The following is a 17,274-nucleotide window of genomic DNA, read 5'->3' on the forward strand; positions in this document are numbered from 1 at the left end:
GCGGCGGGTGGTGGAGGAGAAAGAAGTGGGGGAGGGGGGGGAAGAGGGGTGGTAAGAAGCCAAAAACATAGCAAATAGGTCTAACTTGTAAAATATTCTTCTTGCACACCACATCTCATAGTGATTTGAGATTTTTGCTCTACCCTACTTCTGATGCCTCCATAAACACTATCTAATTAAATGAGAGAGAGAATGGGAGAGCTTCTTGCTTGCTTGAATCCTTGCTCCTTCTCCTTTACTTTAGCCTTCAAAACCAACCTCTCTCAGTGGCACCGCTTTGACTATCACAAATTGTGTGATGGGGGGACTTGCTTGAGCTATTGCACCAAATATACACAATATACACAAGATGAAGCTCACTCAAAAACACAGAAAGAGAGATGGAGGCCAAAATGTCTTCTTGTTTATTTTTCTTCATTTTTCCTCTTGCAATGGAACATACACAAAGTATAGATAAGATACAATATAAAAGAAAGTGGCCCGCTAAGCCAAACAGTGCATAACTAAATATACTAATTGACTAGCACTATAATTATGCCAACTATAGGTAGGTGTAACAAACCAAATATAATAAGTGATAAGTTAGTGGGAATGTGATGATCATAATGACCACCAACGTGCTAAGTGTAGATGTGTGGGTCGGATCCATCTAACCATACATTCCACCATTAATGTCTACACGTGTTGAGCTTGTCATCTCAACAATCTTGTGGAGGAAAGGTGACTATACATCATCCAAGTTATCCCTCACTCTCACAAGATATGACTATCATCTCACTAAAACTCATGATACAATTGATTGAATGACCAATGATATTGTAACACATGATGAGACTAATGAGGATAGATATAAGGCTAAAGTCAAGAAGCCCTTATTTAAGATGTCTATAGTCAAAGGGCCTTAATCAAACAAGATGGCCTATACTACTATCCAAGTGGAGAGCTTTACATAGATCTCAGAGTCTATGTTAAGATATACTAAGATGAGCTTAAGGAAAACTTTTAAAAATTTATCTATTAGCACCATGAGAATACCTTAATAGAATTGACAAAGTTTTAAGCACACTAAATACAAACACACTCTCTTCATTGGACATAATATCTCCCTCATGCTCATAGTGCTCCTCGAGGAAAAAATAAATATCCACCAAATAAAGAGCATCAACATACCTAGATCTCCTTAACATCGTAGCACATAGGCAAGTAGATCATCCAAGAGCATCCTTGGGGAGTCCTCTAACTTTACTCTATATATCTCAAACTCTCCACTTCTTCATGAAAACCACCTTGCTATCAAGAACCATAAGCAAAAACAACTCCAAAGCTTCCACCATGCTCATCAGAGTTTAATGATGACAATCACCTATTCCTAAGTCATAATATGCCACCTACTCTCCACAAGTAGGATGGCTTTGAACTCCACAAACTCAAAAGGAACAAACTCTAGGAAGGCATATGATACTACACTTGTAGTTCAACCGGTCCGTGCTCCCTTCTACTCCTTGAGTCTCCACGATAGTAGGGTATTAATAGAGCTTCCCTTATGCTTGCTTGATCTATCTTTCCTTATATCTTCTTATCATAATTTCTCATAGGAGATCAAGGTGTGGACTAAAGAAGTACAGATGGATAAGGAAAATTTGGAGGATTATATAGGGATCAAATCGAAGCCTTTCCTATTCACCCTAGACTACAATGATGGAGAAAAGTGCAACAAGGACTCCTCTACTATTCTCTTTAGCTTTCTTGAGTTCTAGCTTACATGCACAAAGATGATAGAGTAGAAGAATAGATAGGAATAGAATGGGATGTGAAAATAGTATATGGAGCAATACCTCTTGAATGAGTAACACTTCCATCATGTCCCTTTTGTTGAGCTTGTGTTGAAGGCCACAATATTTTCCATTATGTTACTATTTGTCTACAACATTAAATGTATCAATCTTAAAATATAACTCATTATAATGATATCTTTGCATCTATTTGATAGTTTGTCATTCCTAATGAGGATTTACAGTTGAGAGAGAGAGAGAGAGAGAGAGAGAGAGAGAGAGAGAGAGAGAGAGAGAGAGAGAGAGAGAGAGAGAGAGAGAGAGAGAGAGAGAGAGAGAGAGAGAGAGAGAGAGAGAGAGAGAGAGAGAGAGAGAGAGAGAGAGAGAGAGAGAGAGAGAGAGAGAGAGAGAGAGAGAGAGAGAGAGAGAGAAGGGAGGGTGGGGAGAGCATTTGAAAGTTATCATTCTTTTTGTAGATAGATATCACATACACATGAGAATGAGTTATTACCACGGATGAGATCAGGGTCACATAAGGCTACAGTGCCATAAGATGTGCAATGATAGACACAAATATAGTGACACTGGTGAGATGGAGGCCTTCGGGATTTGTAAGCTCAAAAGGTTATTCATAGCCATGATATTGTGTTTCACGAGGATAAGATGCATAAGCAACCTGGGTAGGTAGTTTGGGTATGCAGGTTAATATTTTAGGAGGAGCCTCATGTTACTATCTAACCAGCCCAAGTTAGATATCTTATTGCAGTTGTAATGATCACGTAGTGGCCTAGGATTTTCCTTTTGTATAGGATCATGATATTGAATAGAGAGAATAGGCTATATAGGCCCCACAACCAGTCTTGAGACACTCCACTAGAGCTTCATGTCCTCTTGATTGTTTTAAGCCCTCTATGCATTATATCACTGTGATAGATGTTGGTGAACCTCTCACTTATGAAGAGCTATGCGCAAAGGTGATAGTCACTCTTGGGAGAGAGCCATGTAGTCTAAGTAAAATACACTGCGAAAGAAAGTACATAGAATTTGGTCCCTTTGCCTAATGGAAAACATGCATTATCATCATATAAGTAGGTGTATAAGTTAAAAATTATCCTAGTCTTCCTAAGCCAATATATAATGCCAAATTAATTGCTAAAAGCTTTAAGCAAGAGAAGGGAGTTGATTTTGATGAGATAGTTTCTCATGTGGTCAAGATGACTACCCTACACTTGGTATTAGCCTTAGTTGCACATATGGATCTAGACTTGTACTAGATGGATGTGAAAATGGCTTTTCTTCATGGGGACTTACATGAAGAATATCTACATGTAGTAGCCTAAGGGCTTTGAGGAAAAGGATAGGGGACATCTAGTATGCAAGTTAAGGAAGAGTCTTCATGGACTTAAGTAGAAACTTAGGGAATGTATCACAACTTTGATGCCTTTATGCATTCACAAGGTCATTCCCATAGTGATATGGATCCGTGTCTTTACATGAACAAGGCCATGATGGTAGCCTTATCATTTTGGTGCTACATATTGATGATAGGTTGATCGCTGAGAGTGCACATGATAAGTTAGATGCTTGAAGACGCATCTCAAGAAGAGATTTAAGATTAAGGACATGTGCTATGCCTCTCACATGTTTGGTATGTGCATTATGCACAATTGCTCTAAGAAACTTCTCTAGTTATTATAATAGGAGCACATTCATAAAGATGGCAAGCCTATTGGCTGCCCACTATCTTCTCATGTGAAAGTCAGTCAGGTAGACTATCCCCAGTCAAATGATGAGAGGGCCGAGGTGGCCAAGATCCCATGTATATCCATGGTGGGTAGCTTGATATATTCCATAATAGCCACTAGACTTGATATATCATTTGCAATGGGAGTTGTGGCTTATTATATGGTAGCACTCGATAGGTGGCATTAAAACACTATGAAGGGTATCATGAGATACCTTAAGGGCACGATAGATATGTGCATGTGTTATGGTGGCTAGAATAGAGCTAGGATATTCGAGTCATGGACTACACAAACTCTTATCATGCTAGACTTGTAGATAGTAGAAAGTCCACATCTCTAGCAATGTCTTCACTTTTGCTAGAGGTGATGTTTCGTGGATGTCAAGGGTGCAAAAATGTATGGCCTTGTCTACTATCGAGGCTGAGTAAATTGCGCCAATGAGGCTTGCAAGGAGGCCCTATGGTTAGGTTGTTTGGCAGGACCTCGGTATGACTATGACTCCTACGTTGCATTCGAACTCTATGAGTGTCATCCAACTGGTACATAATCTTGTCTTTCATACGAAGATCGAGCACATTAAGGTCCATTGTCGCTTCATTAGAGAGGTGATCGAGGATAGGTGGATAGAGCTTGTCAAAATATCATCTGACTGTTGTACTTCTATGTGCACTTTATATTTTGTCACTTTTTTCTTATATCATCCACACTTAGGCACATTCACCTTTAAGTGGGAGGTTGTTGGGGGTTAAAGGTGGCCTATACCTAGCCATCTACATTTACTTGTACGTACCACTCACATACATGTACACCACACATGGTAGCCGCTTTGCCACTATCACTTTATTCTTTATTCTTTACATGACAATAGAATAAGGAAAGATAGTTGATCCACTGCCGACGATTGTTGGAGTTTCCAGAAATCATATTGCTCTCCCTTGCTTGAATCTCTAGATCTTTTTCTTCTTTCTTGCTTCCACTCTTGCTTCACCTTTCATACAATACAAACCCTGATAGAAGACAATCATATCCTAGAGGTTTTGTAGATATAGACATATCCTAGAGGTTTTGTAGATACAATATCAAGACTCTTAGATTAATTCAATAATATATCCTATCTTTTAGACCTAGTAAAATAAATGAATAACTATAATATGTACAAGCCAAAAGAGCAAGGTGAAGTACAAGACAGATTGATTGTGATTTGAATATTTTCAACCTCCTACTATAGTTCATGACCAAGAAATTTGAGCGTAACAAATTATATGAGCGAGTGGGAAATGGTTAGTTGTTATACATAATTGTCTACTATACAAACACATAATATTTAGTCTACTTTATAGATCGATTTGTACCTATGCTTGCTGTGGAACTAAATTGAGATGGACTTGCAAATCTATGGCTTGCCTCTTGTACATGGTGAAGTTTGGAGATGGTCCTTTTAACAAAATCTCAATACATCACAAGATGCAAGAAATGCCAAGCTATATGGAGTTCCCTGATTGGATGTCGCTGAGTAGCTATTGGATGCCGAAGGCATGGGCTGGTTGTGGAAGTGGATGGGCTAGAGGAGGTGACAGGCACCACAAAGTCAGGGACTTATGGAACCCTTTTGAAAATCGCCTTAGAAAGGTGTTTTCCACTGCAGCCAACCACCTCTCGCATGCCCCCACAGAGAGAGAGAGAGAGAGAGAGAGAGGAAGGGTATGCCGGTTGTTTCGTCGTCTCATGAATCTTCTTGGGTTGTTTGTTGAGTCTGCATTACAAAATTAAGGGGGCCGGCGAGATGAACAGAATGGAGGATGGATTAGTGTAGATGGCAGCTGGGCGCTGGCGCTGGCCGGAGGCTCCGATAACGAGGTGGACGCTGAGTCAACGGACTGCATCCCCTAAGCCACCTTTCTATTATAATCAATCATCCTCCTCTCAGCCAACGATTAAATTATTTGGTCGATATGGCAGCTTCTAATATTTTGTCCAGATCTTCTTGTCTTGTCTTCTACGTTTTTCATATCCCGTTATTAGGGCGGCATGCACGAGTCAGGATTCTCTTCTCTCTCTCTCTCTCTCTCTCTCTCTCTCTCTCTCTCTCTCTCTCTCTCAGAGTCTTCATCCTCATTTTCACATTCACCTCTGCCACAGAGCAAAATGGTGCCGATGGAAGAAGCTCATGCCCATCAGCAATTGTCATCCACCACACAGCAAAAATCGTCAGAATACTCAGCATCAATCATGTCGCCGCCAAATACATCAATAATTACGTCCAGCTCAGGTGGAGCCATTAATGGCAATGCTAATGAAGCTAGTTTGGTACTGCAGACTAGTACTACGTCCCCCATGGATGCAGTTTCTACCAATATTCTTCCAGCTACTGATGAGGGGGATCAGAAGCCTGCAGCTACTAATAAGGAGGAGGAGCGACAGAAGCCCGAGAGAGACTTGTTTGCCGTGTACGAGGAGCTGCAAAATTGCAGCTTCGAGGACCTCACATTCAACAGATACTGTGGGACGCCTGAGGCCAATAAATCATCATCATCACCAAGATTAATAAGCCAGCCATACCAAAGTCAGCTTAGCATCAACAAGAGGAACAACAATACAGTTGCAGTGGAGCCAGCCATCTTAGACGGTAGCTTGGATTTTGGAGCTGGACTGGCAGCCGTCATGAAGGTGGCCACCCCCGGCCATATAACTGATAATACTCATGGGACCATAGTCCTGACAGGAGGCGTGCAATTGAGGAGCGAATCAATAAGCGTGGGGGCTTTTGATCCAACAATATTAAACAGCAAACATCAGAGAGAAGCTAGCGAGCTTGCTTTGCTCAAAGCAAGACATAGCAATGCCTCGGCTTCCACCATGTCTGCTTCATCCAGGAATTCAACAACACAAAGGGACTATTATGAATATACCACAGCTGCTACTGCCATCACCAACTCTCCGAGTCCTGCGCTCCACAAGAAGATAGAGAACAGTAAAGAAGGCGGTGCACCCCATACAAACTACTGTGCCACATGCAGCAAATACGTCCTTTTGTTCAAAACCAGATGCTTGGTACTTCCTCCTCCTACTCCTCAGTCTAATTATCCCCTCTTTTCTCAGATGACTGTAGTTGCTGTTCAACTAAGAAAGAAAACAAATGCTTTGTGATGCCCCAATTTTAGAGTAAACCTTCGGTGAAATGAATGTGTAAGCTCTATGTGTTTGCGGGGACAAACATGTTAAGAAAAATAAGGATAATGAATGTAAGCTCTAAATAATGAGCTCGTGGGGACAAACATGTTAAGAAAACAAGGATAATGAATGTAAGCTCTATGTGCTCGAGGGGACAAACATGTTTTAGAAAATAAGGATAATGAATGCTCATCAACTTCAATGTCACGATTTCACAAGAATTTTTGGATAAATATCCACTATGATCCCTACATTGTGAATTACGACAGCGTCGTGAGCTTCCAATGCACGTAGCTAGGTATGTGGTGCCTCCTGATGAGCAGGAGCTCATGATGTTGAACCCTAAAGGGGAAAACAAGGGGAAAAAGTTACATTTTTTCCATATGGGAAAGTGCAAAAAACTTCTTGTGTTTATTTGTCTCAGAACAACATTTAGGTTGGGAAAAATGCATGCCAATGCGAAAGGGTAAAAGTACATACGTTAGAAACCCATATTTATTGAAGGGTTTCTCGATATAGACTTAGACCGACCTATTGTCATCATCCTTGACAACTCTATACTGATTGGAATATCGAGAATACCAAAATCCATGGTCAATCATCACTCATTGAAGCTCATATAAACATCAAACGAGCCTTGCTTTAATTACTCATATTTGAGATGCATGCTTAGTGCCAAGGCTACATAATTGTAAAGTGGTCATAAAGCTATTAAACAAGATGAACTAAGTTTCTAGTGTTAATGAAGTTGATTATGTGGATTACTGCACGAACACTAAACTACCTTTATGATTGTTTGATGCCCAAAAGGTGTCATATTATACCATTTGTTCAATAATATAATAATACAATCACCCATTTTTGTGAATTATTGGTATGATCATATATTGCCATTGGAAAAATACAACACCATGCTCGAATTAGCATATGGAGCACCATATTTCCATGTATGGTTAATAATTTGATCTTATTTACATTAGATAATTGAGGTTTCATGACTCAAGATTTGCTATGGTGGATGTAGGTTTGTGGGAAATGCTATTGTTCAAATTGTGTAAAAGGTGGCATGGGTAGCATGCCTGAGGGCCGAAAGTGCAAAGCTTGCTTAGGAAAACGGTTTAGTGAAAGGTTAGTAAACCAAAAAGTGTTTTACTTTTGAAAATTTAGGAAAATAAATCTACATGTATAAACATAAAGTATGGGGATCAATTGCTTGGGAAAAGCCTCAAATGTTTAAGCATGCTTAATATTCGATGTTCTTTATCACTTGAATTGGATGTATGATGTAGGTATATACACAAAGCTGGAAAAGGATGCCTCTTAATGTTATCCAAACCTGCTCAAATGGCAGAAATAAAGTGGGCTAAAAAAAAGTCCAAAACAAGAAGAGAGGTTCCAACATCACCTCTCAAAAATGGAAGTAGCCCATCAAGACATCACCAATATAGTCAAACACATTCAAGAACCACAACTCCTCCGCATAGCCCAATGAGACATTCTTATTCAAATATATCTTCTTATGACTTTAATCCGCATCCAAGTATTATCTAGTTTGAGCTAGTTTAACTCAAAATATTAAAGTTAAAAATGTAAAAGAAGTAATTAAAAATACAAAATTACCCCATATGTTTGGGTTGATAGTTTGATTAATAGATCATGTGCCTTATATGTTGATCATTTTGCATTATAGACTTTTATATGAATTGAATTCATCATAATTAAATAAGTTAAATTATTTAATGAAGTATTGTATGCAAATCAACACACACTTCAAAAATTAGTACACAAAAGTGAGGATAATGTACGATATTGCATCTTTGTGCATACAAATATGATATTATGAAAGAATACTAATTACTCATGTATTCCTCATGATTAGATGAGGTTTCCTTGAGGTCCTTCAAGGGTCATGTAGATGGTCTAGTCAATGGAACCTTCATGTAAGTACTTGTCTCTTATTTGAGATTAAAGCATCGTCATCCCAATAAACAATTAGCCCTTCACCTCATATCATGCAAACTACAGTCATGACTTTGTGTGTGTGCGTGTGCGTGTGCATGTGTACTGCGTGCATGCGTGTATGTGTGTGTTCTTGAGTTTATGTATGCAAGTAACATCATGAATCTACACCATATACACACACGCGTGCATGCGTACTACGTGCATGTGTGTGTGTGTGTGTGTGTGTGTGTGTGTTCTTGAGTTTATGTATGCAAGTAACATCATGAATCTACACCATATACACACGCGTGCATGTGTGTGTGTGCGTGCATGCGCGTGTGTGTGTGTGTTCTTGAGTTTATGTATGCAAGTAACATCATGAATCTACACCACATATTGACATCAATAAAATACCCAAATATTGATTAGATCATGCAATTTTGTAGCATCAAGTGCATGGATCTTTCATTAGAACGATCTCATTGATTAAGTGCATTTGTATTTCATTAGGTAGCCAAGGTGCTAAAATATTTGTGTTTCCATGTAAGATTACTATGTTTATATGAGATACCCTAACTCTCAATTAGTCGTGGATCCATGTTTATGTGAGATACCCTAAGTCTCAAATAGTCATGGATCCGTGTGAGAGGATAGATCATAATAGAGTTTGAGTGAAAGAGTTGCAAAATTGAGCTCTTCGGGAGTAACTGTGTGATTGCAAAGTTATTTAGTGAAAAAGTTGTAAAATTGATGATGTGGTGGAGAAAAGGACGAGAATGGCCAATCCTATCATGCTACCATCTTGAGGATATAACTACAATTGTTTTATAAGAGATTTTTTCAACTCATCCCCTACAAATTGAAGTGGTAGGAATCACAAACATGCATGCATACATGGGTGTATACACACATCATCATGGTTTCTTTATAAATAAATACAAAATACACATATTACTAGGTAGTTTTTATGATTGGATATGAATGCAATGTTGTGATAAAACAAAGTAAATTTGGATCCCTCTTGGTGAGATACCCTAAGCATCATGGTGCAAACTTAAGTACTGGCTCATCCCATTGTAAGGTGACGGTTCTAACTAGTCGATCATAAGGTTACCAACAAATATCATATACACATTCTAGTCAGATCTGTGGAAAACGCTTACCAATCTGCATAGTACCACAATTATCTTGCCTAGTTATCTCCTAGACTAGGCATGCTTATCACTCTATCTCATCTCACTAGACTAGGCTTGACTCGTTCTTATATCTTTACTTATATAGATAATAGATCCACAAGGCATTGACAATAACTGACTACAATAGGTGTATAACTCAAAGCTAACAAAACTAATGGCCACATTGCAATAGATGTTGATGTATGAACAAGAGTGATAATGATACTATTAGAGATTTTGAAATCTAGATACTAAATGATCACTTATGAATGCATACTACAATTATCAAACATAATTCATGTACTAAAATTTTGAACATCAGCTACAGTATTTGATGGTGAGATGACTTAAGATTCCATATTTAATAGGCACGACTAGCAACTTTAATGGTAGTGGCATCCTTGACCATTTAAGAGTTGCATTCTCCTACATGGTAATGAGTTATTATCATTATCCAAATTAAAGGAAAATTATATATAGGCTTGAGGACATGTAATTGACAGTTATGCATTAGGATGACATCCTTAGTTGCTATAATACATGGGGTTGCTACCTCATTACCAAAATTGTGATACTAATACTTCATGTCCATAGCAACTAAAAAGCTTCCTCTACTGATCGTGAGGTAAAAGCTATTCCATCATAAATTGTGTATGTTAGAAAACAACTTATTATAAGTATCTCAGATCCTAAAAGATGATTAGAGGGATCATTTTTGCAAAACTCTAGTTAAATAATGTTGAGAGTGAAAAAAGGCTGAATTTTTGATTGATTTTTATTGTTTTTTAGGTCTGAATGATTGATTTTTGATGGATTTAGAGTGATTTTTGGTTGTTTTTGGAAGTGTTTGAGAGTGTTTTGGATGATATTGATTATATTTTGGAATCTCATGATGATTCTTAGTGGAAATATGAAGCTCTGTGATGTTCTAGTAGGTTTTGTTGAGGTTCTGATTGGTTCTGATACCTTTTGTTTAGCTTTTGTTTTGTTTTGATTTTCTTCTATATGAAGCATGGATTGATGATTGATGAAGATTGAGGTCTTTTGAAAGATTATTGAATAGTTTTTGATAGTTTTTAATGGTTTTAGTATGAGTTATGAGGGTCTACTGTTCTCTGATGACCTTTTGTAACCTTCTGTAGAGCCTCTATCTCTACTCTGTTCCTGTTCTGTTCTATTCTGTAGATCTTCTGTAAGTGTTCTATAGAATGTATGTGTGACTTTGGGAAAGTTTTCTAACTTTTGGAAATGATGAATCTAAGTTCAAAAGAGCTAAAACAAATGGAAGAAGCAGTTGCTGAAGACTGAAGAGAAGATTGAAGTGACAGTGACAGTAGTGAGCTATGAAGAGACACTGTAGTGGCTCTGGTGCCCTTTCATACCTCACATACCTCTTGGGAGGTGTATCTATGACCTAAGAAGGATTATTAAGTTCCATTCTTGAGTATTGTAGAGAGGAGATGATGCACTATTGAGAGAGAGAGAGAGAGAGAGAGAGAGAGAGAGAGAGAGAGAGAGAGAGAGAGAGAGAGAGAGAGAGAGAGAGAGAGAGACAATTCTATCAAAACAATGTATCTACTATGAGAGATTGAGAAAGAACTGTGAAGACATTGAAGATGAATACTATGTGATTGATTTCCATTCAAAAATGGTGTATTCTTTTGTGTTCTTGTTTTTTATGATGGATTCTATGAAGATATTGAAGATTATAATTGATTCTATCAAATCCGTGGGAGATATCTACTATGATATTGCGTGAAGATTTGTTGTTTTCCTTGTTTTGGTCATCAAAAGAATGAAACAAAAGCTTGTTGATGTTACAAGATAGATTTTCTTGCAGTAGAAACCCCTTTTCCTTGGTGTTCCTCTTGGGGCTCCATGTTTTTGGTGCGCAGCTAGGGAATCTTGCTATCAACAAGTATCAGAAGAGACTGAAAAGGAAGGAAATGGCATTACCAAGAAGAGGAGAATTTAATGGATCCTTGAAAAGTTCCTTCTTCCACTAAAGAATTGGAGATTCTTATTGCCAAAGCCACTTTCTACAAGAAGTTTATCCCATAATGGCAGAAACATATTACCATCATGATGCAAGCTCTATGTGGTAGACTATTTCCTCTTCTTGTTGAAGCATCAGAATTTGCATCTTGGTGGAAAACTGTTTGGGAGAAAATTGAAGAGCAAAAATAGAGAGAATGAATGACCATGGAAGATTTGGCATTCATTGAGGAGTTTCTAGACATCATCAAGTGGGAGATCGTGAAGAAGCTTCAGGAGTCGTGGTCTGTGGAGATTTATAAAAACAAGAAAGAAAAGAGCTGGAATTTGTTCGTGGATACTCAATAGCAAGATATGTGGGATGCTTGGTGTTCTAACAACCTTCTGTTTGTCCAATTAGCAACCCACTGGAAGTTGGTAGACAGAGTGTTTTTCACAACGTACACTATGGAAACCATCAGAAACTGGCATTATTATAATGATGGCACAACAACAATACTAAGAAGAATGAGTTTTGATACTTTCAGAATGGAATATCTCCCCTCTATAATGGTTTGAAAGCTGAATTCAGAGATGTTGAAAAGAAGGAAGTAGAAGAGATATTGGCCAGAGAATCCTCCAGAGGATGAAGCCCCTCTGATTCTATACTGTTGAGTACAGACCAACTGGTTGGAGCCAACCCCCTGATGAATGACACAATCAAGAGGCAAGCGTTAGAACAAGTCTAGAGATACGTGAGAAGAGAGAAGGCAAGAATCAAGCCTGAGAACGAGCTTGCAGAGCAGAAGCCTCTTTTGATGTCCTAAAAGCACTCCTTACAGAAGTCCCCATGGCGACTCAAGGTCCCTTCCTAGTCAGATTCATCTTGGAAATATTGATGACAAGCCAGTAAATGTAGTCCCATTGCCAATTTTTAAGGGAGAGTACAATGAAGACCTTGATCTTCATATAGCAGAGTTTATGGTAGCATGTGTGGCTAACAATGCTAGAACCCTTGAGCATTGGTTAGCAATATTCCCCGCCACTTTCAATGGCACGACGTTTCAATGGTATAAGAGACAAGCAGCAGGAACTTTTGGCACATGGGAGGACTTGAAGTTGGCCTTCCTCACTAAATTCAAGTGGCGTGAAGGTTTTGAAGAGCGGATGCGAGAGGAGTTCATGAACCTAAGTCAGTCCTCTGGAGAAAGAGTAGAAGCTTATGTCTCGCGAATGTGTTCACAAGTTCATGGAATTGAGAAGGCCAATCAATCTGCAAGCTGTAGTGGAAGGTGCAAGATTGTATGATGAAGTTGAAGCAAAAATCTGAAGAAGTACTTATCCAACTCAGTCACAAGTATCAAGAAAGAGCTTATGGATGTGATTACAGAGCAGCTACAAATGCTGAAGGTGAATACCGTCAATATATCCACTCCTGTTGGAGGTGGGAGAGATGTGTTGCGTTCTAATACATGGTGCGGAAAGTGCCATCAAGCGGGAAATTTAGCCACTGAATGTACCCGAAAACCAACCATTCCTAGAGCCTTCTATTCTTACTGTTTGCGCGGAAGAACCATACAGAGGATATTTGCTCTCTGAAAGAGATACACGAACGAATACAGAAAGATAAAAATGTAAGATTCAACTTATTAGAATCTAAAATGACAATGCAAGACATTGGACCAAAGCCTAAGGAGTTTGGTTCCAATTTCGGTCCAAGGAGGTTTTCCTCTCAAAGTTACAGAGGACGAGAGTCTAGTGGTGGTTAGAGATCAGAGGTGGAATGTTAGAGATGTAGAGAAAAGGGTCATATCTCCCTGAATTGTCCAAACCCTAGAAGATCTATGGATTACAAGCCCTTATGTAGCCGATGCAGAGGAGAAGACCACATTGCAAAGGACTGTCCAAGTCCAGCCCCTGTCAAGGCCAATGCCACTGATAGCCAGCAGAAGGCACAAGAGCATGCCTCCAATTTGGTAGAGTTGGAAGTCGCCGCTATCATGCACGCCAAGAAAAAGAAACCAATTGTCTAGAAAGAGAACAACTCCCCTGCCAAGACTGTGAAGTTCAGCATGCCAACAGAGGGATAGAGAAGTATAAGATAGAACAGTATAGTACAGAGCAGAGGTCCAAGAGATAGACGATACAGAAGCACCTCCAGAAATAGAGGAAGTGCCGATGTTGCCACTCCTAGAAGAAAAACGGAAGATAAAAGTGGATGTCCCCATTTCCCAGTCGATTGGAAAAGTCTATGGATCCTATCAAAGAGTATGATTTGGTCAAAAACCTAGACACCTTTAAACCAAACCTAACATTTTGACAGTTACTGGTGTTGTCTCCCAGTTGCCAAAAAAGATTCAAAAGCATCTTGACAAGAAGACGCGGACTAAGGAATACTTCTTCAATAGTGACCAAGACCAATAAGGCCTTAGAACCTATGAAGGAAGTAGATGTGGCTAACACCTTCCTAAATCCTAGAACCCTAGAGATTAGTGTATGGATAGAAGGATGCTTTATTTCAGATGCATTGATTGATGGGGGCTCATCAGTAAACATAATGATGGATGTGACAATGAAGGATCTAGGTTTGCAAAGAATTCAACCTACATAGTGGCTTATCAGATTGGCAGACCAAAGCAAAATTAAACCGTTGGGCATCCTTCCATACGTAAAAACAACCCTTGCAGGAAGAAACTATTGGCTGACATATTTGGTGGTCAAACCAAATTCTTATGGGACGTCATACCCTTTGCTATTGGGAAGACCTTGGATTTTTGAAGTAAGAGCCAAGACGGACTGGTTCAAAGGAACCCTAACCCTAGGCAGAGTAGAGGATACAATAAAGTGGTGTTGAAATTGTATGGATCGCAAAAAGGCAATGGATCCACATCTGAATCCACATCCATCGAAGTCATAACAGACTCCTGCAATGAAGTAACAGATGGTACATTAGGAGACAAAGAGGCTGTTAACTGATCTTTCCTAAGAAAACAGAGGCACAGTCCCTAATAGTGGGCACTGTAAGCCTACTACCAAAGGAAGCAAAGTATTTGTCCATGGGAGAATACCTCCTGTCTCAACTCGAAGTGACTATTGAAATCACCTCTGACAACGAAATAGAAGCATGGATGTATTGTTCTCCCTGTTACATGGTAGTAGTAGAGACAGAAGCAGAAGCAGAAGCAGACACAGAGATAGAGGATCTGTTCTTCTCCTACAGAGCCTCTATAGTAGCAGAGACAGAGCCTCCAGAGGAAGAGGATGAAAATGATGAGGAAGAAAACGACGTAGGTTATGAAAGTGTAGTTGAAGAAGTTCCTCTGATAGTAGCGGACGATCTTGTTGATGTCCCTACAGAGACCTTAGAGGCCGAAGATCTCGGGATGTTGGATGAAATGACCATGGTTTCATTTGGGTTGACCAATGAACCACAAAGTATACAGAATCTGCATAAGCAATGGATCAAAGGTATAAAAATTAAGTTCACCAGTGGCTCATGTCGCCCTGACCAGTCATTCTGGAGAAAAGAGGATGATGATGCCCCTTGTCAACAGAAGCCAGAGCCATGGCTTATAGAAGGTCTGTGCTATGTGACATTCCTAGATACATCCTCTGAAAATGAATCCCTAAGTCCAGAAGAAATCACCACTCATATAGAAACAAACAAAGCTCTGATATCCTTCCAGCAATCTCAACAGAAAAATGAGTCATCTATTCAGAAGGAGGACACTGGTTCTAGTGGAATATCAGACGATGACACTACTCCCTTGTAGGAGTTAGACCTCTATCCAGAAGCAATCACTGGGACATTTATCGGTGAAGTTGAAGGTGAAAGGCAAGTGATGTTCTTGGATACTGACGGTATTGAACGTCACCTGAAAGTGGGTCTCAATCTTCCAGAAGAAGAACTAGTGGTCCTGCGAGACTTACTAAAGGAGAACTTAGACATGTTTGCTTGGTCGTACAAAGGTCTAAAGGGGATTGATCCCACAGTATGTCAACATCACATTGAGCTAGAGCCTGATGCCAAACCTGTAAGGCAGAGACAAAGGCGTATGAATCCTAATTATTCAACTATGGTGAAGGTTGAATTATTGAAGCTTCCTGAAGCCGAGTTCCTTTATCTCGTGGCTAACAATGAATGGGTTTCGTCCATTGTGGTAGTACCCAAGAAGAATGGGAAACTTCGAATATGTGTGGACTTTCGTAAGCTGAACTCAAAGACGAAGATGGATTATTTCCCTATCCCTTTCACAGACCAACTGTTGGACATAGTGGAAGGCCATGAGCTCTATTCCCTCTTGGATGGATTCAGTGGATATAACCAAGTCCAAATCATAGAAGATGACCAATCCAAAACAACCTTCACAATAGAATGGGGGACCTATGCCTATAGAGTGATGACGTTTGGGCTCTGTAATGATCCTGCCACCTTCCAATGAGGAAAAAGAAGAAGAAAAAAAAAGACAAACTGTTATGGGAGAAAAGGAAGAAATTCCATGTCATAGCAAGTCTCGTTCCAAGAAAAGATGGAAACACCCTTGGATGGGAAGTTGACTATGGAAAAGGTGGTAACACCCTGCAATTCAAGATAGCTGATTCATCAGCACGTAATTTGAAGCCACCTCCCTTGGTGTGTTGTCTCTGCAATATCAGTCCTTCTACCCTTCTTAACAGACAACCTTTCATGCAAATCATTGAAGTACCAGATGTGTCAGCTACCTCCCTGGGTACACATCATCTTCAATACTCTAGTGACAACAACAACAGACATGATCTTCATCATCAACCTCCTTGAGTGATGTGAGCTTTCATCCTAACAAGATGGGGATGTGAGTATGGGTTGCCCTTTGTATCTATCAAAAGAGTGTGAGACAGAGGGTAGGGTGAGTGACCAATCTTTCCCTTCAAATCAAATGAGAGGCGAGATGTGTGAATGGAGTGTTGCATGCATGGGTTGGGCCTCTCAATGCACAATGCACGATCTGTTCCTGTGCACTGCACCATAAGGCTCCCTGGCCTTCCTTCTTGCACTGTATGCCGGCACAGGGCGGGATGCACCATTGCACCATCAAATGCGCACAAGGCATACAACCTCTGCACATGTGAATGTGAGGATTACATCAATGGATTTCAAGAATGGGCTGTCCTTTGTATTTTTCAACAGAGTGTGAGGCAGAGGGTGGGTTGAGTGTGACTAGTGTTTCTCCTTGAGAGGTGAGATTGAGGGACGTTACGACAATTGGAGTTAGGTATGTTTCCGTTTTCGTATGCACACATGGGACGGGTCTCTGCCATCGGCACAGGACACGTCACCCTATTCTGTGCACTATACTACAAGGCTCCTTGGCCTTCCTCCTTGCACCTATGTCGGATGGGTGGAATGCATGGATGCACTATGAATTGTGCACACTGGCATACTCCCTCCCAATCACTTTCCCCTTGTTGAAGACTAAACCGACCGTGAGTTATAGGATTTCATGCTTATTCATTGAG

The 17,274-nt window shown here is 39.8% G+C and overlaps 1 protein-coding gene across 1 annotated transcript; it reads left to right on the forward strand.

Annotated features, from left to right (window-relative positions):
* Positions 1-5,623: 5,623 nt before the first annotated feature.
* LOC148033151 (uncharacterized) lies at positions 5,624-8,275 on the forward strand. The gene is made up of 3 exons (XM_087682227.1): positions 5,624-6,568; positions 7,713-7,816; positions 7,978-8,275. The coding sequence occupies exons 1-3, from the start codon at positions 5,663-5,665 to the stop codon at positions 8,237-8,239; spliced, it is 1,272 nt and encodes a 423-aa protein (XP_087538353.1). The 5' UTR covers positions 5,624-5,662; the 3' UTR covers positions 8,240-8,275.
* The last annotated feature ends 8,999 nt before the right edge of the window (positions 8,276-17,274 follow it).

Source organism: Lygodium microphyllum, chromosome 7 (genome assembly GCF_053477565.2).
Source record: "Lygodium microphyllum isolate KBCC chromosome 7, Lygodium_microphyllum_v1.1.10, whole genome shotgun sequence".
NCBI lineage: Eukaryota > Viridiplantae > Streptophyta > Polypodiopsida > Schizaeales > Lygodiaceae > Lygodium > Lygodium microphyllum.